At 41.1% G+C, this 21015-nt stretch overlaps 1 protein-coding gene across 1 annotated transcript in view; it reads left to right on the top strand.

Annotated features, from left to right (window-relative positions):
- Positions 1-4798, top strand: part of me1 (malic enzyme 1, NADP(+)-dependent, cytosolic) — a 96256-nt gene extending 91458 nt beyond the window's left edge. Inside the window, exons 8-14 of the mRNA XM_012872954.3 lie at positions 1628-1725; positions 1962-2075; positions 2761-2866; positions 2943-3085; positions 3674-3847; positions 4101-4199; positions 4298-4798. Coding sequence (XP_012728408.2) covers positions 1628-1725; positions 1962-2075; positions 2761-2866; positions 2943-3085; positions 3674-3847; positions 4101-4199; positions 4298-4465 — 902 coding nt within the window. The 3' untranslated portion in view covers positions 4466-4798. The remainder of the gene's footprint in view (positions 1-1627; positions 1726-1961; positions 2076-2760; positions 2867-2942; positions 3086-3673; positions 3848-4100; positions 4200-4297) is intronic.
- Positions 4799-21015: the final 16217 nt, after the last annotated feature.

Here is a 21015-nt window from a genome sequence, read left to right as displayed (position 1 = left end):
AACCAAAGAGACTAAAGGACCAACATTTCCTGGTATTTGTCATAAATCTGGGTTCCAGATGGCAATGAAAGGTTATATGACTTTACATACAATACATGAGGCTGTAGTGTGGTGTACGTTTTAGAGAATGATGGTTCAGTTAAAAATATATAACACATGCTGTCCATCTAAGATAATGTTGCTTTCTTAATCCCACCATTACATTTTACAAGCAGTTTAAAAAAGGCAAATTTTTTCCTACATGAAATTAGACTAGACTCTTCTTGTTTTGGGTCAGTCAAGATTACCCAAATAATAACTAATCAGTAAATCCCAGAATAATGACACTTTCTTCACAATGAAAAGTTTGTATACAACAAGGTTAATATGCCTTTCATCATTTTGGGAAAAAAACATATGATGATGATGATGATGTCATGGCTTTGTAAGCCTGTTCGCTACATCTAAGATAATCAAAGACCCACATATGGATGGGTTTGAGGGACACCGCCAACATTACTGCTTTCTTGTGTGGCACCATGGGGAAATAAAATAAAAATTGCTAAAATATTAGAAAGAGAATTGTGCACCTCCACAAGTCTTGGTTCCATTCCAGGATCCCTGAGATTGCTACGTTCAGCTCTTCAGACAATTTCACACTGGTGTAAACATGGCAAATCAGAAGGTGGGATTATACACAGTAAAACAATTTATATGCCAATATGAGCCAAAATGCCAGTCAGAGAGGAGGAATCCAGTGCTCCAAAAACAACATAAAAAAGCAGACCACAGTTTGGAAAAGCATAAAGACAAAGATCTTACATTATGTTGACATATATATCCTGTGCTTTGCTGAAACAAAAAAATTTACACGTTCATCATCACCACAAGGAAGAAAAGAGATTCAGGCTTGTGAACCCCAGAACCTCCTCCTAACTGTGAAACACAGTGGGGCGTTTTACCGTGGGGGTGTTTTACCGTAGGCAGAACTGATGCATTTCCCAAACTACATGGTCGCATTATAGGAAAGAACAGAAAAATAAAAGCCCCCGTTTCAAGACAGGAAGTTAACGTCTGGGCGTAACTGGTCTTCTAAATGGATAATGGCCCTTTGGGAGGTTTGCAAGTTAAGTGGGAGTTTTGTTTGATAGCAGAAATGATCAACATCGGTACATAAGAGACCAAAGCTGTGCAGACTGTGTAAAACTTACACCCACAAGTTCCTGTGAGTCACAAGAGTGGATTAGTCGAGAGGAAAACAATATTTCCACTCAGGGATTGACAATCACAATCTGTAAACCCTAAACCCACAGATGAAGAGCCCATCCAGATTATGGCAAACAGTCCAGTCGGCTCTGAATGGAAAGCCTGAGACACTGCAGAACAGTCCGGCTTAAAGTGGCGCGATAACATATCCAAGTGTGGAAAATTACATTTTTCTTGATGTTATTATTATACTTAATGAACAGCCGAGCATTCACTGTTAAACAAATCTTTTTTTAACAGTAGACATGTATGGTATACAGAATAAAAGTGACTGCAGTTCACCATTTAAAGCTTGTTCTTTAATGTTGCACAGTCCATATCGGCGTTATAACCTGTGTCCAGTGTCAGAAACGTCTTCATTGATGTAGCTCTCTGTATTCAGGCACGGCAGCAGTGGCAGTAGCAGGACTGCTCGCCGCCCTCCGCATCACCAAAAGCAAAATGAGCAACCACACCATTGTGTTTCAAGGGGCTGGAGAGGTAAGTAAGCGCAGCGCTCTTTCTAGTTAATCTTGAAAAGTGAAACACCACGACTGATATCTTATTTGAAATTTTGTTAATCTATAACATCAAACAAGTGCTCCAACAGTTAAGCAGAGACATGAGACCTCATGAAACCGGAAAACTAGACGGTTTTCTGGTTTATTTTTATCTTTTAGGGTAAAAATAAAGCTTCCCTTCTGCTTTTCTCTCGCCCTCTTCTCTGTTGCTCCCAGGCAGCGATGGGCATTGCTGAGCTGATCACCATGGCCATGGAGAAGGAGGGACTTACTAAAGAAGACAGTTTGAAAAAAATCTGGATGGTTGATTCAAAGGGACTCATCGTCAAGGTGTCACATACACAGACACACACAGACAGTCATGTGAAGAAAAGTGAATAGAGAGGCAGGTAGAAATCATGTTTCTAGCCCAAATGCTACCACATTAATGAATTGTTAGGAGCCTTTTGGCCCCCAGTCTACATTGCACTGCAGAATCGCTTACCTTCACATTTCAGAGCATACGAACCTCCCCTTAAGTTGCACGGTTCAATGTATTCCCTCACAGCAGTAGCTGAAGCACAGCCTGTGTAGGAAGTAACTGTAGATTTAAAAAACGCGTTTTGAGTCTCCTGTTTACCATTAGTAAGAAAATCCCACAAGGAATCATAAAATAGTCTATCCATTCTCAGTCCTGGGTCAGCGTTAGAGTGCTTTCTACTTTCCTCAGGAGGGGTTCAATAATTAAAAGTACTTGATAGAGTAAAGAATACATCATGATGGCACCATGGGAACTATTAAGGTCACTTTGAACACACGTTGTCTTCCAGGATGGTAAAGGTTTTCAGGGATTTCTTTTGGGTACATTGTGCATTTTAAACCAACACAGTGGGACTGTGACTATTAATTTTCAGGACAGCCTTGAGTGCATGGCGGGTAGATAAACTACACACAACCATGTTTTTCCTATGATTAATGTTTTCATCAGGTTTTAAAATATTTTTAATCTTGACCCCCATCACTCTGCTTCCCTAAGGGTCGAGACCACCTGACCCATGAGAAGGAGAGGTTCGCCCATGAGCATCCTCAGATGAAACACCTGGAGGATGTAGTCCGGGAACTGAAACCCACAGCTATCATTGGTAAACAGTTTTTACCTTCCAGACACACGGCTCAGTATACTCGATCTGACCGAACTTAAATGTTGTCGTGTCTCAGGTGTGGCAGCTGTTGCCGGAGCTTTCTCTGAGAAGATCATCAGGGACATGGCTTCCTTCAATAAGCGACCAATCATCTTTGCCCTCAGCAACCCAACCAGCAAGGCTGAATGCACTGCTGAGCAGTGCTACACGTTCACCGAGGTCCTCAGTGCTGCACAGCTGCATTACAGACATATCAATACAGATGATGCTGCAAATTTCCAAAATGATATATCGATCCACAAAATATGTAAAACCTTCACCGGTGGATACTTATTTTGCCAAGTACTGATTTCTGTTTAGGAACTAAAAGATAAGAATTGAAATAATATTCTAGCTTTTCTGTAAGGAGCGGTCGTTAAACATTTAAAGTAGGAGCATAGGTGCCAACACTGTGCTGTGTCTCTAGAAAACATGGCCCTGCTATTATAGGAAGGATTTAGCTTCCTAAATCCTTCCCCTGACTTCATTTAAAACACCCTACTGTTACTGTCAATAGCATAAATAACCAACTGTGAGAGACAACTTTCACACTGAAGTGTTGTGATGAGTGCAGCCAGTTAAAGTTTAGTGTAGCACGTTTAGATTTTTAGGATAGAGTACAGCGAGTCACTGCTATCCAGCAAAAAATATATAAAAAGCTCAAGTACCCACAGCTTATTCCTTAGTGGATCGATATTTGTTTTATGCATGTCTATGACGACACTGCGAGGTTAACCTGCATCTTATTCCACACCCTTTATGCTGCAGGGGCGTGCCATCTTCGCCAGCGGCAGTCCGTTCGACGCCGTCACGTTGCCTGATGGGAGGAAGCTCTATCCCGGTCAGGGCAACAATGCCTACATCTTCCCCGGAGTAGGCCTGGCCGTCACTGCTTGTGCCTTGCGACATATTACCGAGGATATCTTCCTCACAGCGGCGGAGGTGACGCATGAATGGGTGTAAAATACGCAACCTTTTATGTTTTACTTTTTATTTCAAACTGAGCTAATGATGAAAACTTGAACTAAGGATTTAAAGCTAGGCTATGATGAGACGGGTCATATCACTTACCTGCTCGTTGCTCAAAATCCTGCAATTACACAAAATGCTTAAGTAGATCCAGGATAATCGAAGGTGAAAGAAATCCCTCTGAGTTACTTGATTTGCTTCTCTATGCGAACATATTTGCTCACAGGCTCTTGCTAACCTGGTGACCGAGAAGGATCTTGAAGAGGGAAGACTCTATCCTCCTCTCAGCTCCATCAGGGAGGTTTCCCTTAAACTGGCCGCTAAGGTGAGATCCTCAGCACGTAATTAGAACCAACCTGTCGTGTCTGCATTGACCCCGCCGCTACAGCCAGATCTCTAATATCCAAAATCCGGCATTTACAGATCATGGATTATGCCTACGAGCACAAAATGGCCACGCTCCGTCCAGAGCCAGCCGACAAAGAAGCACACGTCCGCTCCATCTCCTACAGCACTGACTATGATGACTTCACTGTTGACTCATACCAGTGGCCAGAGGACTGTACGGCTGTGCAGTCATGTAAACTTTGATGTTCTGCACATTAAAAGAAAAAAAATGCCCTTAAAAGGGAATATTACTACTGACATGCAATGTTATCCAAAGTCAAAGAGTTGGGATTGAGGAGATGTGTCTAGGACTTTCCCTTTGATTTACATTACTGCACTTTAAAATAACTGATGCCAGGTCGGGCGTTATTGGTTTGCGTCACGAAACACTGCAGCAGTTGTTTTATGGTAGAGTAAATGAGGAGGGTCCTTTGTGGTTTACCTTTGATTGTTCTGTAATAGGCAGTTATCTTATGATTGTGTCAGCTAAAATCCAAAGACACTTTGCCAAATAAAGAAAAAGCTTTTGATTAAATATTTTCTGTCTGGTTTAATGCTTCTGTAATTGTAGAGGCTAAAAAAGGAATCAAGCATTAGATGTCCAATTCTTGTTAAAAAAAAATCATGCAAAAAGTCCCTTTTTGCCTGTTGTTCTCAAACATGGGATGATGTTATGGCGCCATCCAGAGGCTAGTTAAAGTCATTGTAACATAAAAGGAAGGTATCCATTCATAATTGACTATTTAGACTGATTGAACTGTGTGTTTAGTCATTTTTCAGAAAGTGGTAATCTCTTCTCAGGCTTGATGTAATAAAGTTAATAACACCAACAGTACACAAAACACACACAATTGGGCTTGTATGAAGGAGACATGGAAGCAGCAGGTAAACTGAACTGTCGTGATCCAGTCATATATGGTGCTGCGTGGATTAAGCTGTGGGGGGAGGAGACATTTTTTAATCAATCAATAACTAGTCAAACAGTCTGTAGGCTACCAGAGACCTTGGTTGGCCCACTGCCCAAGCCTGTCTGAAGCCAATGCATCCAGTGAGCAAACAGACCAGCCAGCATCCAGTGCTTAGCGTCCCACCCGAGGCAATGCTCTCAGAGAGGCGTTTGTTTCTACCAACTCCTTTCATTCACTCAGCCGCTAAATCCCCCAATCAGCCTTAGGCAAGCCCCGTTCTGTCCTCATGATCGATTTGTCTCAATGTCAGCACCATCCAGGGGCCAGTTTAAGTGTGCAGGGTCCAGGACTGTTTGGATCCTCTGGCAATATGTGTCAGACATACGGTCACCAACTTTAAACTTATTCATCCATTTATATGGAAATCTTAGATATTGTCACATTTTACTACTTTTTTTTTGCTTATATTTTTGAAAATCTGTAACATTTAGCTATTTTACTATTTGCTTAGTGCTAGCAATCAGAGCTAGGCTATTCAACTAACAGTTGAAGCACTTACTTGACTGGTTGATAGCTTTATTATGCCATAGAAATAATTGCATATGACATTGAATATTAGCCTTTTTTTTATTTAAAAGATGAATATATCAACCTTTATAAGAGTTAAAAATTATCATATGACAATTTTGTTTAAGACCGTTTATGTGTTGGAACTGAAGTTTGTATCCAGCTTTAGCTAGTTTAGCAACAGCGCTAATGCTAAAGTCAAACTAGCCATCAAGCTTATCCTAACCATGAGGTGGGCAATTGCCAGTGAACGGCATCTTAGATGTGGTTGTCAGAGAAAGGATTTAAATGTCAGTTTATTAGGCAATTTGTCTGATAATTTATGCTCTTAATACTGATTAAAAACTAGCCAATTAAAATGGATGCAAATTTTTACAGCAGTTTTGTTGGTTACAATATGATGTCTAGTTTTGTGAGTGTAACATTAGAAATAAATTATTAATTTTAATTTAGCTGGTTTGCACCAAGTGACTCTGCCTTGACTTATAATTTTAGCTAAACTTTGGTGACATTTACTGCTACTTCAAGTGGCTGATTTAGTTTAGGCATATCCGAAATTCTTATTGTCACTTCACTCACATCTATCACCATTTAGTTCAATTTTCCTTTTTTACACAATGCCATCATACAATACAATACATTTACCCATTTTCTTCATTACTTTTACTTTGCCGTGACATTTTTTGTACTGTTGTCAAACTGACTATTAATTTATTGCTAGTTTAGGATTGGGCCATTTCTCTCAGTGGTGTTTTTTTAAACACACTGCTGAATTGAACAGAATGTCAACGATGAAAAGATAGAGTGAAATATACCAAGATATGTTTGATTTCCTCCTCCATAGCTTTGACATTACATTTTATTTTGCTTAACTCATTGTTTAGTCTTTGGTATTCCTCTTAGTTTTAGCCTTTTTTAAGATAAAATCCTACTACTTTGACTAGATGAAACTCGTATAAATTCAGCTTACTAAAATATGAAGTTATAGAAATTTGCTTTATATTAGGGACTCTTCCATCTTTATTTATTCTTCTGCATTGCCTTTCTTCTGTTTCAAAGACCATGCATCCTAAACAGGGTGTAAATTTATCAAAATTCCACATTCATCTTTAAAATAAAACATTTAAAATTGGGGCCAGTGGTGCAACTATCTGAAATTTCAAATTAGCATTTAACATTTCACACACCGAAATGAACAAAAGTATAAATGTATGTCTGAAATATTCTGACTGTGCATGTACCATGTTGCTGCTAAATATTGCAGCTAAATATTGCAGATATTTACTTCCTATATCCCTAAGGAAGATAACGTCTCATATTTCCAACTCCTTCCACCTTTCCATACCTCTGCAATTAAACCAGATTAGATTTCCTGTCCTTCCTTTTAATCTTGCTTGATTAGTTTGTCATAATTGTAATCATTCAGAGTGAGTTTTTGTTATTATTTATTCCTGTCTAGTTTTCTTTATGAGGATAATGTTGAAAAAACTACCACGTCACTGATCATATGCTGCTTAAACTAACTTTAAGCAATCTGCTGGGCACATTTTGGCCCTTCCCTGCAGGCCTTTGGCACCTTGGAGGTCACAGTCAGTCTGCGTGACTGGCATCTGTAACCTTACACCCCCATTGACCTTGTTTGCTGTTACACTAAATGGCACCTTACTTGGACATTTTGATTTGTGCTAATCAGTAACCCGCCCCTCCACAACCCCTCAGGGGATATTTGCCTGTGTGACTCTGTCTAGCCATCCCCGCTGTCCTCTTCCACTTGACATTTCCCGCTCCACCAAGCGATTAAAAACTGGATAACTTTTATTCCTAACAGCACCTCCGGTTCGCCTCCTTTGTTCTTATTGATCAAGCTTAGCCTTTTACTTTAATGATGGTATAGGAGTCATTAAACCCTGGTAATTTTAAGTTGCTGAGTGAACGTGCACGCTGAACCATTAGAGATGACCAGCAGAGGGCGCCCTAACACGCTATTTGAGCAAAGATCAGGCCAGCTGCTGTCAGCTTCCCTCACTTCCTTTGCTGCAGCTGATATCAGCACCACATAAGTGCTTTATGACGATGCAATAATTACAGTACATGGTGTGTTCAAATCAGGTTTACTTGTGACTGCATGAACTCAGAGTTCTAGACTCACAAAGACTTGTTGGATTATGTAGAAGGTAACGGTTCCCTAAATGTTACACATGGCAGTATAGAAAAATGTAACTAATTTCTGCTCTTCACCCACGTAAAACACACATGTCCTTTCTTAATAATTAGCTGGCATCTTGCAGAGATGCATGGCGTACCTAATGGAAACTCTTTGCTAATATTTATTATCCAGCACTAACAGTTACATTCACAGGGTACTTTGTCAGGCACATCGGTTTAATTGCATGTTAACACAAATACCAAAGGCTGCAGATCTACGGGATTTTCACTCACAAGCCTCCGTGGGGTTGACTGAGGCTGGACCAAAAATGCAAAAAGGTTGTGTGGAGAAAAAGTACCTTGTTGATGTTGAGATGATGGAAAGACAACAGTCCTTCAAAAAGTGATTAGAGGTATGCAGGATGCCATTGCTGCACGCATGGCACGCCAAACCAGGAAGCAGATGGGCTACAGCAGCAGATGGCCCCACTGCATGCTATTCCTGTAAGCTAAGAACAAAAAACTAAGGCTACATTTTACGCAGGTTACCAAAATCACAACACAATAACTTATTGGACAAATGTCGCCTTGTCCAATGAGTCAATTTCAGCTGTGCCACCCAGATGGTATACGGTTTAAACAACAAGAAGGGATGGATTATTCTTCCTCATATCAGTGGATCAGGCTGGTGTGATGGTGTGGGAAATATTTTCCTCATTCCCTCAGTACCAACTGAGCTATTCTTAAACACCGCAGCCTTCCTATTCGTTGTTATTGACCGTCTCCGTCCTCCAGGCACCAGACGGCAAAACAATAGAGCAACTTTGGGATTTGGTGACAAAGGAGGTTCATATCACGGATGTCCAGCCAACAAATCTGCATCAATGCATCATGCCATCATGCCAATGCCGACCAAAATCTCTGAGAAATGTTTCTGACACCTTAATGGATCTGTGCCCTGGATATTTAAGGCAAAAAGGGGGGGTCCAGCCCAAGCCTGTAAGGTGTAACATTGAGTCCAAGCCCATAAAACGTGAGGCACAACCTCAACCACTGCCTTGATAAGTGAATTCAAAAGAGTAAACTATTTGAAGGTCCTTTGTTTCAGCCACCTACCATCAGATGTTGTTATTGTGAGGCTTTCCCAGTTGTCCGCCGGACAACAGTCAAGGATTCTCTGAGTACCTGTGCGGCGCTCTCTTTGCTACAAAGAGCCGCATAGATGAAAGCTTACGTTTGCTGCCCAAAACGTTGAAACATTTTGCTCGATGCGTGCAACCAGTAAACATAAAAGAAACACAGCCAGCAAGCAACTTTCCAGTGCTCTTTAAAAAAAAAAACAGTATTCACTGACTAAAGGATCGCAGGACAAAAACTCAAGAAAAAAATAAACTAGTGTTCCCCTTGCCTCCACGTTTCAGAAAAAAGCTCTATTCACCAACTTTTCTGCCCTCTGCTCTACAAAGAGCAAAACCTTTTTTAACACAAACCCGTTCAGCAGGGGAGTATAAAGGAGAAACAATGTGACGAGTTTTCCTTTCAGACCTAATATGTACAGGGTCTCGCAAAAGTATCCACACCTTTTGAACTTTTTCGTATTTTGTCATGTTACAATTGCAAAAATCATATTTTCACTGGAATTCTATTAGTCAACAAACAGTTGTGTATAATTGTAAAGGGGAAGGAGAATTACACAACTGCCCTGTACAAATACAAGACTGAAAAGTGTCCTTTACCCTGGTAACATTAAATAATATCCAACACAGCCAGTTGGTGAGTAAAGTTCCCTCATGTGTAATTTAGTCTCATCTAGCTGTTCTGTGAAGGCCTCAGATATTTTCTAGCAATCACGAAGAGACTGATGGTGACATTACAAGCAAGGCTAGGTTATGAACCAACATTCCCAACTTTAAATACCTCACAGAGCAGTCATGGGAAAATCCCCACTATGTATCTTGGCGGTGGCAGTGTCATGCTGTGGGGTTGCCTTCCTCAGCAGGGAGCTGGAAGCTGGTCAGAACTGAGGAGGAGATGGGTGGAGCTAAATTCAACACGTTCCTGGGCTAAAACCTCTAAAAGGCCGCTGACTACTTGAAGCTCGGCCAGACGTTCAAATTCCAACATGACCAAATTAAACATACGGCCGAAGCTACAACGGAGTAGTTTATGTCAAACAAGATTCAAGCGTTAGAGTGGACCAGTCAAAGCACGGGCCGAAATGTAACAGCAAATACGTGGCAAGACATGAAAAACAGATTTTTTTACTGATTCTCTCCATCTTATCTGACTTCTGCTGAATTACGTAAAGACGAACATGTAAACACGTTGGTGTCTAAGCTAGACAGACGTTTGTAGTTATGAAGTGACAAAATGAGGCACGGATGTTTGGGGGGGGGAAAAAAACAACAACCCTGCACATTACAGATCTCCATCCCAACAACTGCCTGTTCCTTTACATAATCTATTTTTGTTCCTACTGTTAGTCCTTGAGTGATTTTACTGAAGGCTTCCCCTCAGCACTTTCAGTCTCATCCTGTCTGGCTCCGTTCAGCTCATAATAAGCTTAAACATGCTTTTTCTGATCCCCCTGTAAAACCTGACGAGCATGAAGGAATAACCCCTCCAGGAGCAAGAAGGCTAATTTTACACAGTATGTGCTGCACATTCAACGACTTTATGTAATGCCCTAGTTTCAGTATAGGGTAGATGCTGGATGGCATGACCTTATTCCCTCAGCAAACTTCCGGGGCTCAGCCTGGCTGGTGGTAGACTGAATGAGGACCCGCTATCAGGAAACCACCTCTGCTCAGCAGCTTCCGACTGTTCAGCCTTCCCCGTGAATTATCCCGGGGATAATTCAGGGAGACGTTCCCTGTCTCGCAGACGGAGCGCGGGGCCTTCACGTCGCGCAGGTTTGAGCCTGAAAGGCTTCGGTGGGCGCAGGTTTCCGACAGCCTGTTGTTTCTCAGGCGGGTACCACGCGCGGATATCAAGCAGGAGCGCCGACGCCTTGACAACTTTTCCATAATTAGAGGTGGCCCTGCACCCAGCGCCGAGACTCTGCCGCTGGAATCCAACCTGACATGTGCGATCACGACCCAGAGTCGTGTTTAATTAATTTTTCTCGCAGCGCACGGCGTGCCGACATCAGTCCCTGCAGCTCTCATCACGGTGGAGGGAAAAAAAAGGAACTAAATCAAACTGAAATGGGACACTTTCTTGTATTTTTTGTATTGTTTGTTAGTAGAGTCACATCAAATTCAACAGGTGGTAGACCCAGCCTTTCAGGTCTTTAGTACAAGGACGCACGTTGAAACCTATTTAATAATAAAACTACATGAACGTGAAACCTTTTGTCGAAAGCGTCTCGCCGTAACAACGCCTTCAGCTGCTGAGCATGTCTTTGCCGCCTTTTGAGTCCGTGTACATGGTAGACGGGCTAGTGCCTACCATCCTGCTGCATGCTCCAGATGGATCCCCACATGGGAAAAATGCGACAGGCAGGATATTTGCATGTGACCTAAATCGCTCCAACATGCAGTCAGCCTCAAAATGGAAAATGGTAAATATATAAATAAAAATGTTCCACCACTGTGCTCTAAAAAAAAAATTATGTTTTATATGAATATGCATGTGAATGGAGGTTAGGTGAAATAAGCATTATAAACCATCCTGTTAATTCACCAATATGTCCAAGTAGATCATTTTTGGGTAATGTTCAGACTTTTTTTTTTTTTTTTGGAAACTATACCTCAATTAGAGTGTGTTGCTCAAAAAGGGTCTATTTTCCAAAAAATGCATACTCATACTTTATGAGGCATTACACAACTTGTTCAATGGCTAAACTGCTAATCTTGTTATCAACTAACGTAGAGGTCCTGGAGGATGATGTGGATGTGAATATTTGACAGTACATTTTTCTGGGCCTGAGTAAATGAGATTTAAATGCCCAAAAAATAAATTTCTCCTAAAAGAAAATACAAAACATCTTACTTTTGCTGTAAAGAAGGAAATAAACACAATAAATTGTAACAGCATCTTGGTTACATCTGTAGCCAGTTTGGTGTCCACACAACAAGCAGTGGAGAGGGTTTACATGTTTAGATTGAATTTTGGAATTTTTTCTTGAAATTGAAAATGTGGGTGTAACGAATGCTGCTGGTGAACCCGACATTCAGCCGAACACAGAGTTACGTTAAAAAGGGTTTATTGGAAATGTTCAATGCAGAGACAGACCAGGAGTTGCTGACAGAACCAGACTTGAGCAGATGCAGGTGGAGCACACAAGGCTGGGGAACAGGTGAGCAGAGTAAGTACTGATTAGTGGCAGCAGGTGGAAGTGGTCTGGGCTGATGACTGAGCTAAATGAAGGGTTTCTGTGGCTGAGAGGTGTCTGGAAAATTCCAAAACAAACAAACAAAAAACCTAAATCATGACAGTGGAATGATATTGTATATTTGGTAGATACTTTTGTTGCTTAAGAGCTCAAGCCCCCTTGAAAGGGACGCAGCGCTTAAGCTGCTTTTACTTTTTGTCACTTTACAACCACAAACTTTAATGCATGTTGTAAGGATCTATGTGATAGACCTGCACAAAGACATGGATAAATGTTATATGGATAAACAATGGTGCATCGTAGGCAAAACCAGTTTAAAACCAAAAAGTTGAAAAGTGTTGAGTATTCAGTCCCCTTTGTGAGGGTGAATGTTGTCTATGTGGGATTTCTCTCTTACTTTTTAGTACGGCTGCTCGGTGAAGACCTGAGAGGTGTGTTAGAGAACAACGATAAGAAAAAAACAGCATCAACATGTTTGTGTCAAGGGGTACGACTCCATCTTTTGTCGCAAAAGAGAACAAGGCATAACTGCAAACCCACCAAAATGAAGAAGAGCATTAATCAGAGAGGCCACCAAGAGGCCATGGTGAGTCTGGAGGAGCTACAGAGGTGTACAGGGAAGCGAGGAAGCTTTTCTTCAGCAGAAACTGGGAAACCGGTTAGAGTTGATGGGGGGAAAGGAGGGAGGTAAATGAACAGGGAAGCTTGAAAATAAAAACCTTTTTTTGGGAGGGGCTGCAAAAGCAAGGAGGGAAGTGGTTTTCTATGAATCAGGAGATAGTGAGTTCATTTCCGGCTTGCCTCGTCACATAGCGATGTGCCCTTGGGCAGGACACTCAACCCCTTGTTGCCTGTTGATCTTTGTATCAATGTGTGCATACAGATCAAAAAGTACTTCCATCCATCCGCTGTCTGCACCTGCTGATCCTTGCAGGGTTGCTGGGGGGGGCCGCTGCCTGACTCCAGCGGCCATTGGTCAGGAGGTGGGGGAACACTCTGAACAGGCCCAGCACAGAACTACCCACATGCCGCAGAAGAAAGGCTGTCCAGATTGGTGTGGTGATTAAATCTATAAGTACTATGAAGTACTATAACTCGTAAAACACAAGGTGTTATCTAAATACCAACATCTTTGCCTGTTATATGATTGGTGTGTGATTCTGTATTATATACTCAGTGAGCATGAACCTGTTCCAAAATAAACAGCACTCATTAACAAAGAAAGGTAAGCCCACCAACACACTCGATGCTCTCATGACCGGTAGGAGAGCATTGATGTTCAGCCTGAATGCGCTCGCTGGCTCGTGATTGGCCGACGTCGCATTCAACATGCATGCGTTTCCAGATATTAGCATGCATGCGTTTGCAGGAATAGCCTTTTCCAATTGTTCTTCTGATCTTCATTAATTCTGTAATTGTTCGCCGCCAGTGATTTTCTGCCAAGTTTTGTCAACATCAAAGCACTTGCCCCTTCTCTCTGAAACCAGACATAGCCCATTAAATTAACATGCATATTGCATCTTGAGCTCAATAAGTTGCCTAATTAATTGTGAGAGGCAACGACAGCTCCTGGTTGTTATGGGTATAAAAAGTAGTTCCTCTCTCTCAGCTTGTGTGCTCATGGTGCCCGTCCCGCTGCACAAAACGTGTGCCGCTGTAGCTGCGCGTGAGGGTAATCCAGTGTTTCCCCTTGCCTATTAATGACCAGGTCCTCTTTGATGTGGTCAGCATCAGTTGTGGCATGTAAATCTGCCTGCTGTGTTATCTCCTTAGCTGCTAAAGTGTCCACCTGAGTCCTTCCACCTGATGGATAAATAAAAAAAAAAAACAAGAAAGGCTCATATTTTTTTTCCCTGATCAGTTCATCACATTGCAGTTTACTTTGACAGTAACACAAAGATCTGACAAGCTGACGCTGAGGCTGCTTGAACAAAGAGAGGCGTCTAAATGGCAGCAAGGAGTCACAGCTTAGAGCCAGTTTATTTTGTAAGCAAACTAAACCACCTTTCATGTTCAGGGTCCACATTTTTTTGGTCCAACAAAGGATAAACAGCCCTTCTCATACGGCACCCAATTTTATCCAACTGCCTCCCGCTGCCTGCATATTCATCGTTCACGCACAATGCTGACAACATCATAGACATATCAGTTTTACAAAGAGAACACAACCACAATTGGAACCAGAAGTTTAAATAGTGTGCACACAGATTGCTTTTTTTTTTTTTTTTTTTTTTTTTTGCAGGGAATCACTGACACCAAATCAGACTAAATCTTTCCTCTTTTAGATCAGTTAGGATTACTGAAATTATCTCTACTTGCTAAATTTCATTTTCATTTCCTTTATTGTAACCAGGTGAAAACCCCACTGAGATCTAGCTCTTATTTGCAAGGGGGTCTCGGGCAGAAAGTCTGTCAGAATCGCAACCAATTTTTAGAGATTCTTCCTTTAACTTTTGCATAAATAGAGACTTTTCTATATATTTCCTCAGTGTTTGCTAGAGCTCCCTTTTAAACAGTATGATTTGGATCAAATGTTTTTGGTACCCGTCCACAAGCTCCTCACAATACTTTGCAGGAATTCGGGCTGATTCCTCCTGACAGAGCTGGTGTGACTGATTCAGATTAGTGGGCTTTGCTCACACAACTTTTTCTAACTCTGACTGTAGGACTGAGATCATGAGTTCGTTGGAGCGATTCCAAAATGTAGATTCTGTCGTTTTTCAGCCACTGTAGCAAATTTGGTGCTGTGGTCATACCAGAATTTCAGAAAACAAACAAACAATGAATTCAAACTTTTGCTCCCACTTTTTGTTTTTAAAACTTATTCCCACTGTGCGTATTGTTATATTTCCTCTGCCAAGACAGGAATGTTTAAATAAATTACTGACCACACATAATTTGACATTTGTGCCTTTGAGTATTAATCCAACGTAAAATGTCGCACTCCATTTGCCTCGGAAATATAAAAAAAAAAACAGGAGTTTGGAATGGGGTACACTGAAGTTAATACAGTTGAAGAAGTTGGTAGTCAAAAATAAAAACAATAATACAAAAGGTCAGGATTTCAATATGGCGACGGCCAGGTAAGATGTTGTTTTGGTCGTATACCTCTTATAAACGTCCTTTGAAGCTGTACTTTCCACATGCAAGCACCACTTCTAATTAGTTTGTTTCAGAGTGGCAGTCGCTAAATGTAACATTGATTTAAGGCGTACTCTTATACTCCGTGTCTTGTAAAATAAACGTGTTTTCATCACAGCTGACTGTTGTTGATGCGAGGAGCTGTCATGTTGGTTTCGACAATCGGCTTTAAAAAATGTCGGCAACTTTCCGAGGGGAGAGTCCAACTTCAGCCGTTAAAGTTGATTTTTTTCCGATCGGAAACCCGGATTTCTGAGTTCCGACTGAAAAACGAAATGCCACATGAGTTTTGTCAATAATGGCATAGTATTTAGTCTTTTTGCCTTTCTGATAAATTCATTCATTCCTCCTTTAGAATTTAGGTTTAGATTAGCTTGTTATTCCTATATAATCTAGCCTGTAACTCCGTCTGTGTGTCTTTGCCACTGTCGCACCCAAATTTCCCTACTGTGGGACAGTAAAAGTATTTCTCATCTTAAAATTCTAGCCTGAAATGTATTCTACCTACAGATTCTGAACAGTCCAACAGATACAGCATCCGACCTCTACTCTTGATCCGTCCTGGTGGTCAGCATTGCCTGCATCCATTAGCTTTTTGTCTAAATCAAACCCTCCTCCTTGTTCTGATCTACCACTGGATGCAGATTAGTAATCTATGTCCAGATTCCTTTGGTAGGTTTCTCTGAATTGGCATTGTTACTTTGTCTTTTATTCATGAGGAGAAAATGAAATTAATTATTAGCTAAAGCTTGAGCCGATGGCACTTGAGAGTGAATAAACAAGTTCACCAAATGTCGCCAGAAATAAAGCCTTTTATGTTTTGCAACATGGGTGTCTGGCCTGTGTGGAAAATTCCTCAAGGACAATTTATAAACCAGCAGCCTGGGGTCATTATGCTATACCTCAGAGTGGAATTATGCGTTGTGCACCTGATCAGACTCTTGACATTGTGCTGAATGCCTTCTGTAATATCCTGAACCCCAAAATAGAAAATTCCAGGGGAAAAGTTTCACAGGTCAAATAATCCCCTGAGGGACAAAAAAAAAAAACAAAAAAAAAAACAACTAAAAAACAAGCGGAATAAATCGACCAATGCAACATATGAAAGCACCGGCTGCATGTTTGTATCCTTGTCTTAGTAAAACCATACTGTGTGTCCATCCTCTGCGGGCTGCATGTAGGTGGATGGTTAATTATCTTTTGTGGACGGCTACAAAAGCCTGGAGGCCAGGCCACACTGGCCTCTGTGAGCACAATACCTGTAAACAGCGAGTAACTAATTGAAAACACAGCCACATAATAGAAAAGCTGATGAATGGAGAGACGGGTCTCTAAACAGAAAACCTGTATCTGCTGAAAGGTAAAAGAATGGTCCAAAATAACATGTGTGCTGATCTGTTTTTTAGTGTGTGTGTGTGTGTATCTCACAGGTGTGCATATACATGATTAAATGTACAAGCAGAAGAATCACTTTTCGGAATAAAACAGGGAGTACAGTTTTAGGTGGCACATTTACAAGCTTCTAATTATTTGTATCAGTTCATTTTAATTTCTTTTACTCTTCAGTTGTCTATTGCTCTTAATGAATCCTGGTTCAGAAATTAAAGCTATGGCCGTCGATCCTCTGCGCTGATAAAAGGGAAACAAAGTGTGGAATCGTCTATTATGTAAGTCCCTGACCCTGCATTTATCCATCAGCTCCATGCTCTGGATTGTAAATACAATGTTGCAAACATAAAATCGCCAATGTTCTCTCAGCGCTTTTCCACTCAGCACTCTGAGCTGAGACGCTGTGGACCGATTATTAGACTTACCTACAGTTTGCTTTAAAATCAATCTAAATTGAGAATTTTTGTAATATGTGTTTTACCTTCCCAAGTTCCCTTGGAACTTTTGATCATAAATCAGTGAATTGCTTTTTCCCTGAGGTATAATAATGAGGTGACACAAAAGCAGCCACTCTCACTCAGATCTGTGTTGATTTTCAAACGCCGGGAAATGGTACCAGTGAAATGGCTACTCACCTAAACCTGCCTACAGCGACAGTCATAGGATTTTCTCTGTGGACAAAGACGCATCTATTCTTCCGCTTAACTTCAGCCCATTTTCACTGTTTGTCATCAGATTTCTTGTTGCTAAATGCAAGAAAAATTAGAGAGAATTTTTTTCTCCAAAGTCTGAAATCTGTATAGAATACATTTCCTTAGTATTTGACAGAATTTTGTTTGAGGGTATATAGCCACGTTATATACTTATTACAAAAAGACTGAAAACCATTTGCTCATGATAAAATCCTGATAGTGTTTTTGATGGTAGTTTTGAGGATAAATAGAACCCAGGACCGGGTGCGATGGGCAGCTATAAACAGACGTGGCGCCATCTATCGGCAGTATCACAGAACTACCATAATGCCTGTTTGCTTAATTACTAAAACAGTATTAAATAATGCCAGACCAAGCCTGACCCTCTCCAATGCCTCGCAGTAAACCGGCAGCAACTTTAAGAGCCTCATATCAGGACACTTACATCAATGAACTCTGCGGTCACATCTGAGCAATCAACAGCTTTAGCTTCTGCTTCACTGAACACCAACATTCATACTGTATTCCCAGCGACATTCAAGTCTTTTCCCTGTTGGAATCATATTTTTTGCACTTTTTTCCTCACTTGATCTTGGCCCATTCTTCATTGTTTTGCTGGGAGATGCTAATAGCTGTTATCCGCTTTCTTGTTTTATCCATGCATGCACAGTATGTACTTCCATTGTTATTATAAAATAAACATAAAAGGCTTTATTTACTAACAAATTGAGCAAAAAGAAAACATAAAAGTCCAAAACAACAACTAATGTGCAAGCAGGACGTGATAATCTTTTATAAAAACTTTGCATGCAACCAGAGTGAGCTACTGACGTATAAAAAAACTAAAAAACTCAGATTACATGGCTATGCACCTTTAAACTGTTTGACCAAATTTTTGGTTTCCTTTTATAAGCAATAACTAGACTTTTTGGCATAATCCTCTCTATACAACTGGTGTAACTGGGTCACACACACCTTTTCAGCTGTGGACATAAACTCCTGTGGCACTGAGATCTTTGTGAAGACCAAACTTGAGGACTTTGTTGTTCAAAAGTCAATTTATAAATACTTCGACCGCATAATCTGTATCATTGTAATTTGGAAGACTGATTTATGACAAAGCGTCAACTTCCTGTGTTGCTTCAATTCATTGTTTCTCCCAGTGTCTTTGCAGAACTTTGGCTTTTGTTCTGGGTTCGATTAACACATTTCACACCAATACCACGACATCTCTGGGACATTCCAAAAAGTATGCATTAGTCATGATCAATGGTGGGCTGGAGTTGGAGAAGCCTTTTATCTGATCCCTCAACTGATGAAAGTGGAACCATAATTTCAATATTAATTATTTATTTTCAGTATAAAACGCTTTTTAATAATTAAACCTACGTGTTTATGTATTTCAACGTGTTTATGTATTTCATGATAGAAATTAAATTAAAACGATTTTCAGTTTATAAAAGTTTACTAATCAATCAGCTCATTTTTTGCCTATGCAAACACCTACTGCCAACCCAGCCCTGGAAATGTTTTTTATGTGGTTCCGGCTCCACTTTCCTGCTTCCTCTCCTCCTCTTTCTCTTGTCCTTCCTCATCGGTCTCCTCCTCCTCACTCCTTTGACTGGCATTATCTTCTCAAACTGCATCAACTTCACAACCTCAACCGATACTGGCCTCTTCAGCTACTAATAACAGCAGCGGCAATAATGAACAATAAATTATTCACAGTGTTAGAACACAAATACAATGTAAAAAAACAACTTAAGGAAGGCGCTAAACACACAAACTACAGTTAGTGAGCGCTCTCAGCTTACTTGTATTGTCTTCAGTTGGTAAAATAGTTGGATAATAATGTAGAAACACAACAGGTAAACAGGATCTATAATTAAAAATGTTTTTTTTCCCTTTAAACACAGATTCTCTCCTGAAATGTCTTCCTTTTTCTGCTCTGGGATGGGATGATAGGGCCATGTAGAGAGTGCTTGCTAACCTGCAGCAGCCATGCTGCTTGGTCCGGCATCGTCACTAGCCTGACTGACTCTAGTTATGCTGATTTTGGCCTTTCCTAAAAAAGACTGTTTCACTACTCCTCCCATTTCTTTCCCCTTTTTTCCCCAGTATCTTTGTTAATTTAACCCGTTCCAGTTTCTTTCCTGCTTTTCTTTTCTTTTTTCAAATTGGGAACGGCCATTTGTTCCTCCCCTTGATATGCATAATATCAGACTGACCCAGTTTGATGTTGTACTGTGTCACCGTTGCCACTCAGCCCCTGCTCATGATTAGTGCTTGTTTGCTTTCTGCTTCTCGCCATGCCCACCTGTTCCCGCTGCAATCAGCCTCGTGCCTCGCACCTGTGCTCTGCTCTATTTATCAAAAGCTCCTGCTAGTAGAGGTCCAGCTTTTCTTCCATGACCTTGCCTGTTCTCCAACTTACATGCTTGTTTCTGTGCCCTGGATTTCCCTGTCTCGTCTTGCCCATTCCCTGGTCTCTACCAAGTTCCTGATCTGTGGACAACCATTCTTTTTCTGTGCCCCATCCTCCAAGCCTTGCCCATTGCCTGGATTTGTAAACAGATTTGTGCCTCCACATGTATGACACTTGCCTGTCCTGCTCTGGGTTGTTCTTTGCCAGATAAGCCAAATAAATTCTACACAATAGCTGCTCAGGACGGACAGATCGGTGTAGTATTTTTTTTAATGTTTATTTAGCTCTTTGCCACCCTTCTCATGTCATTTTTTAACAGAGAGGGACTCCCAAACATCAGATAGCTCCAGAGACTTGTTGAAGATCTGAGTTAAATAGGGCCCAGTTGGCCCATGCAGGCGATCAGACAGGAAGGATGGAATGATGGATTGGATTATCTGGCCCTTTCCTATTTTCAGAAGATCATGATTTACAAAGTGAGTTCAAATGATCTTAATGTTCCAACATGTTAACCTTTACAAGGAAACTAAGTTACAGTCTTCATTTAACCATACATAAAAATGTCACATTTTAGAAGCAGACCCTTTCCATACTTCCTCTGTCTTTTCTCCATCACTTTTTTGTCCTTGGTCTTCCTAATCCTACATCAACTGTAAACTGGGCCCTTAATTGGAGAGATGCCTCTCACATGTTCTTTATTTTATGCCTTTCCACTGAAGAAAGCAGTTGTGACCAACTATCCTGTATCCGAGCATGCTGGTCTTTCTGGGTCAGTCAGCCTTGCTCAGTTCCTCTCCGCTGATGCTGTTTCTGTTTCCCCAGGCCATGAAAGCAGGTTCGCAAAGCCACATGACCCTGGGGCTATGGGTAAACTCAGGCAGGTCTTGAGCTCAGAGGTGCCGCTTCATATTTGCAGTTCTGCGGTCTGAAGGCCCTTGGTGATGTGCCTGGATGTGATGGGATAGGAGTAGCACTAATCCAGTGGACTGGTTGGGGCGGGTTGGGATTCTGGTGTCCCATTAAGTTTGGCCCGAAGGATCATAAGGTCACAATTCTGAGAGTCTGGACTGGCCTTGGACAGTGTGAGCCGAAGCTCAGAGATATCAGTTGAGCTACCAGAGAGTAAAGAGCTATTATAGCATCAGAGTGAC

Source organism: Fundulus heteroclitus, chromosome 3 (genome assembly GCF_011125445.2).
Source record: "Fundulus heteroclitus isolate FHET01 chromosome 3, MU-UCD_Fhet_4.1, whole genome shotgun sequence".
NCBI lineage: Eukaryota > Metazoa > Chordata > Actinopteri > Cyprinodontiformes > Fundulidae > Fundulus > Fundulus heteroclitus.
This window is presented reverse-complemented; position numbering and strand designations above follow the sequence as displayed.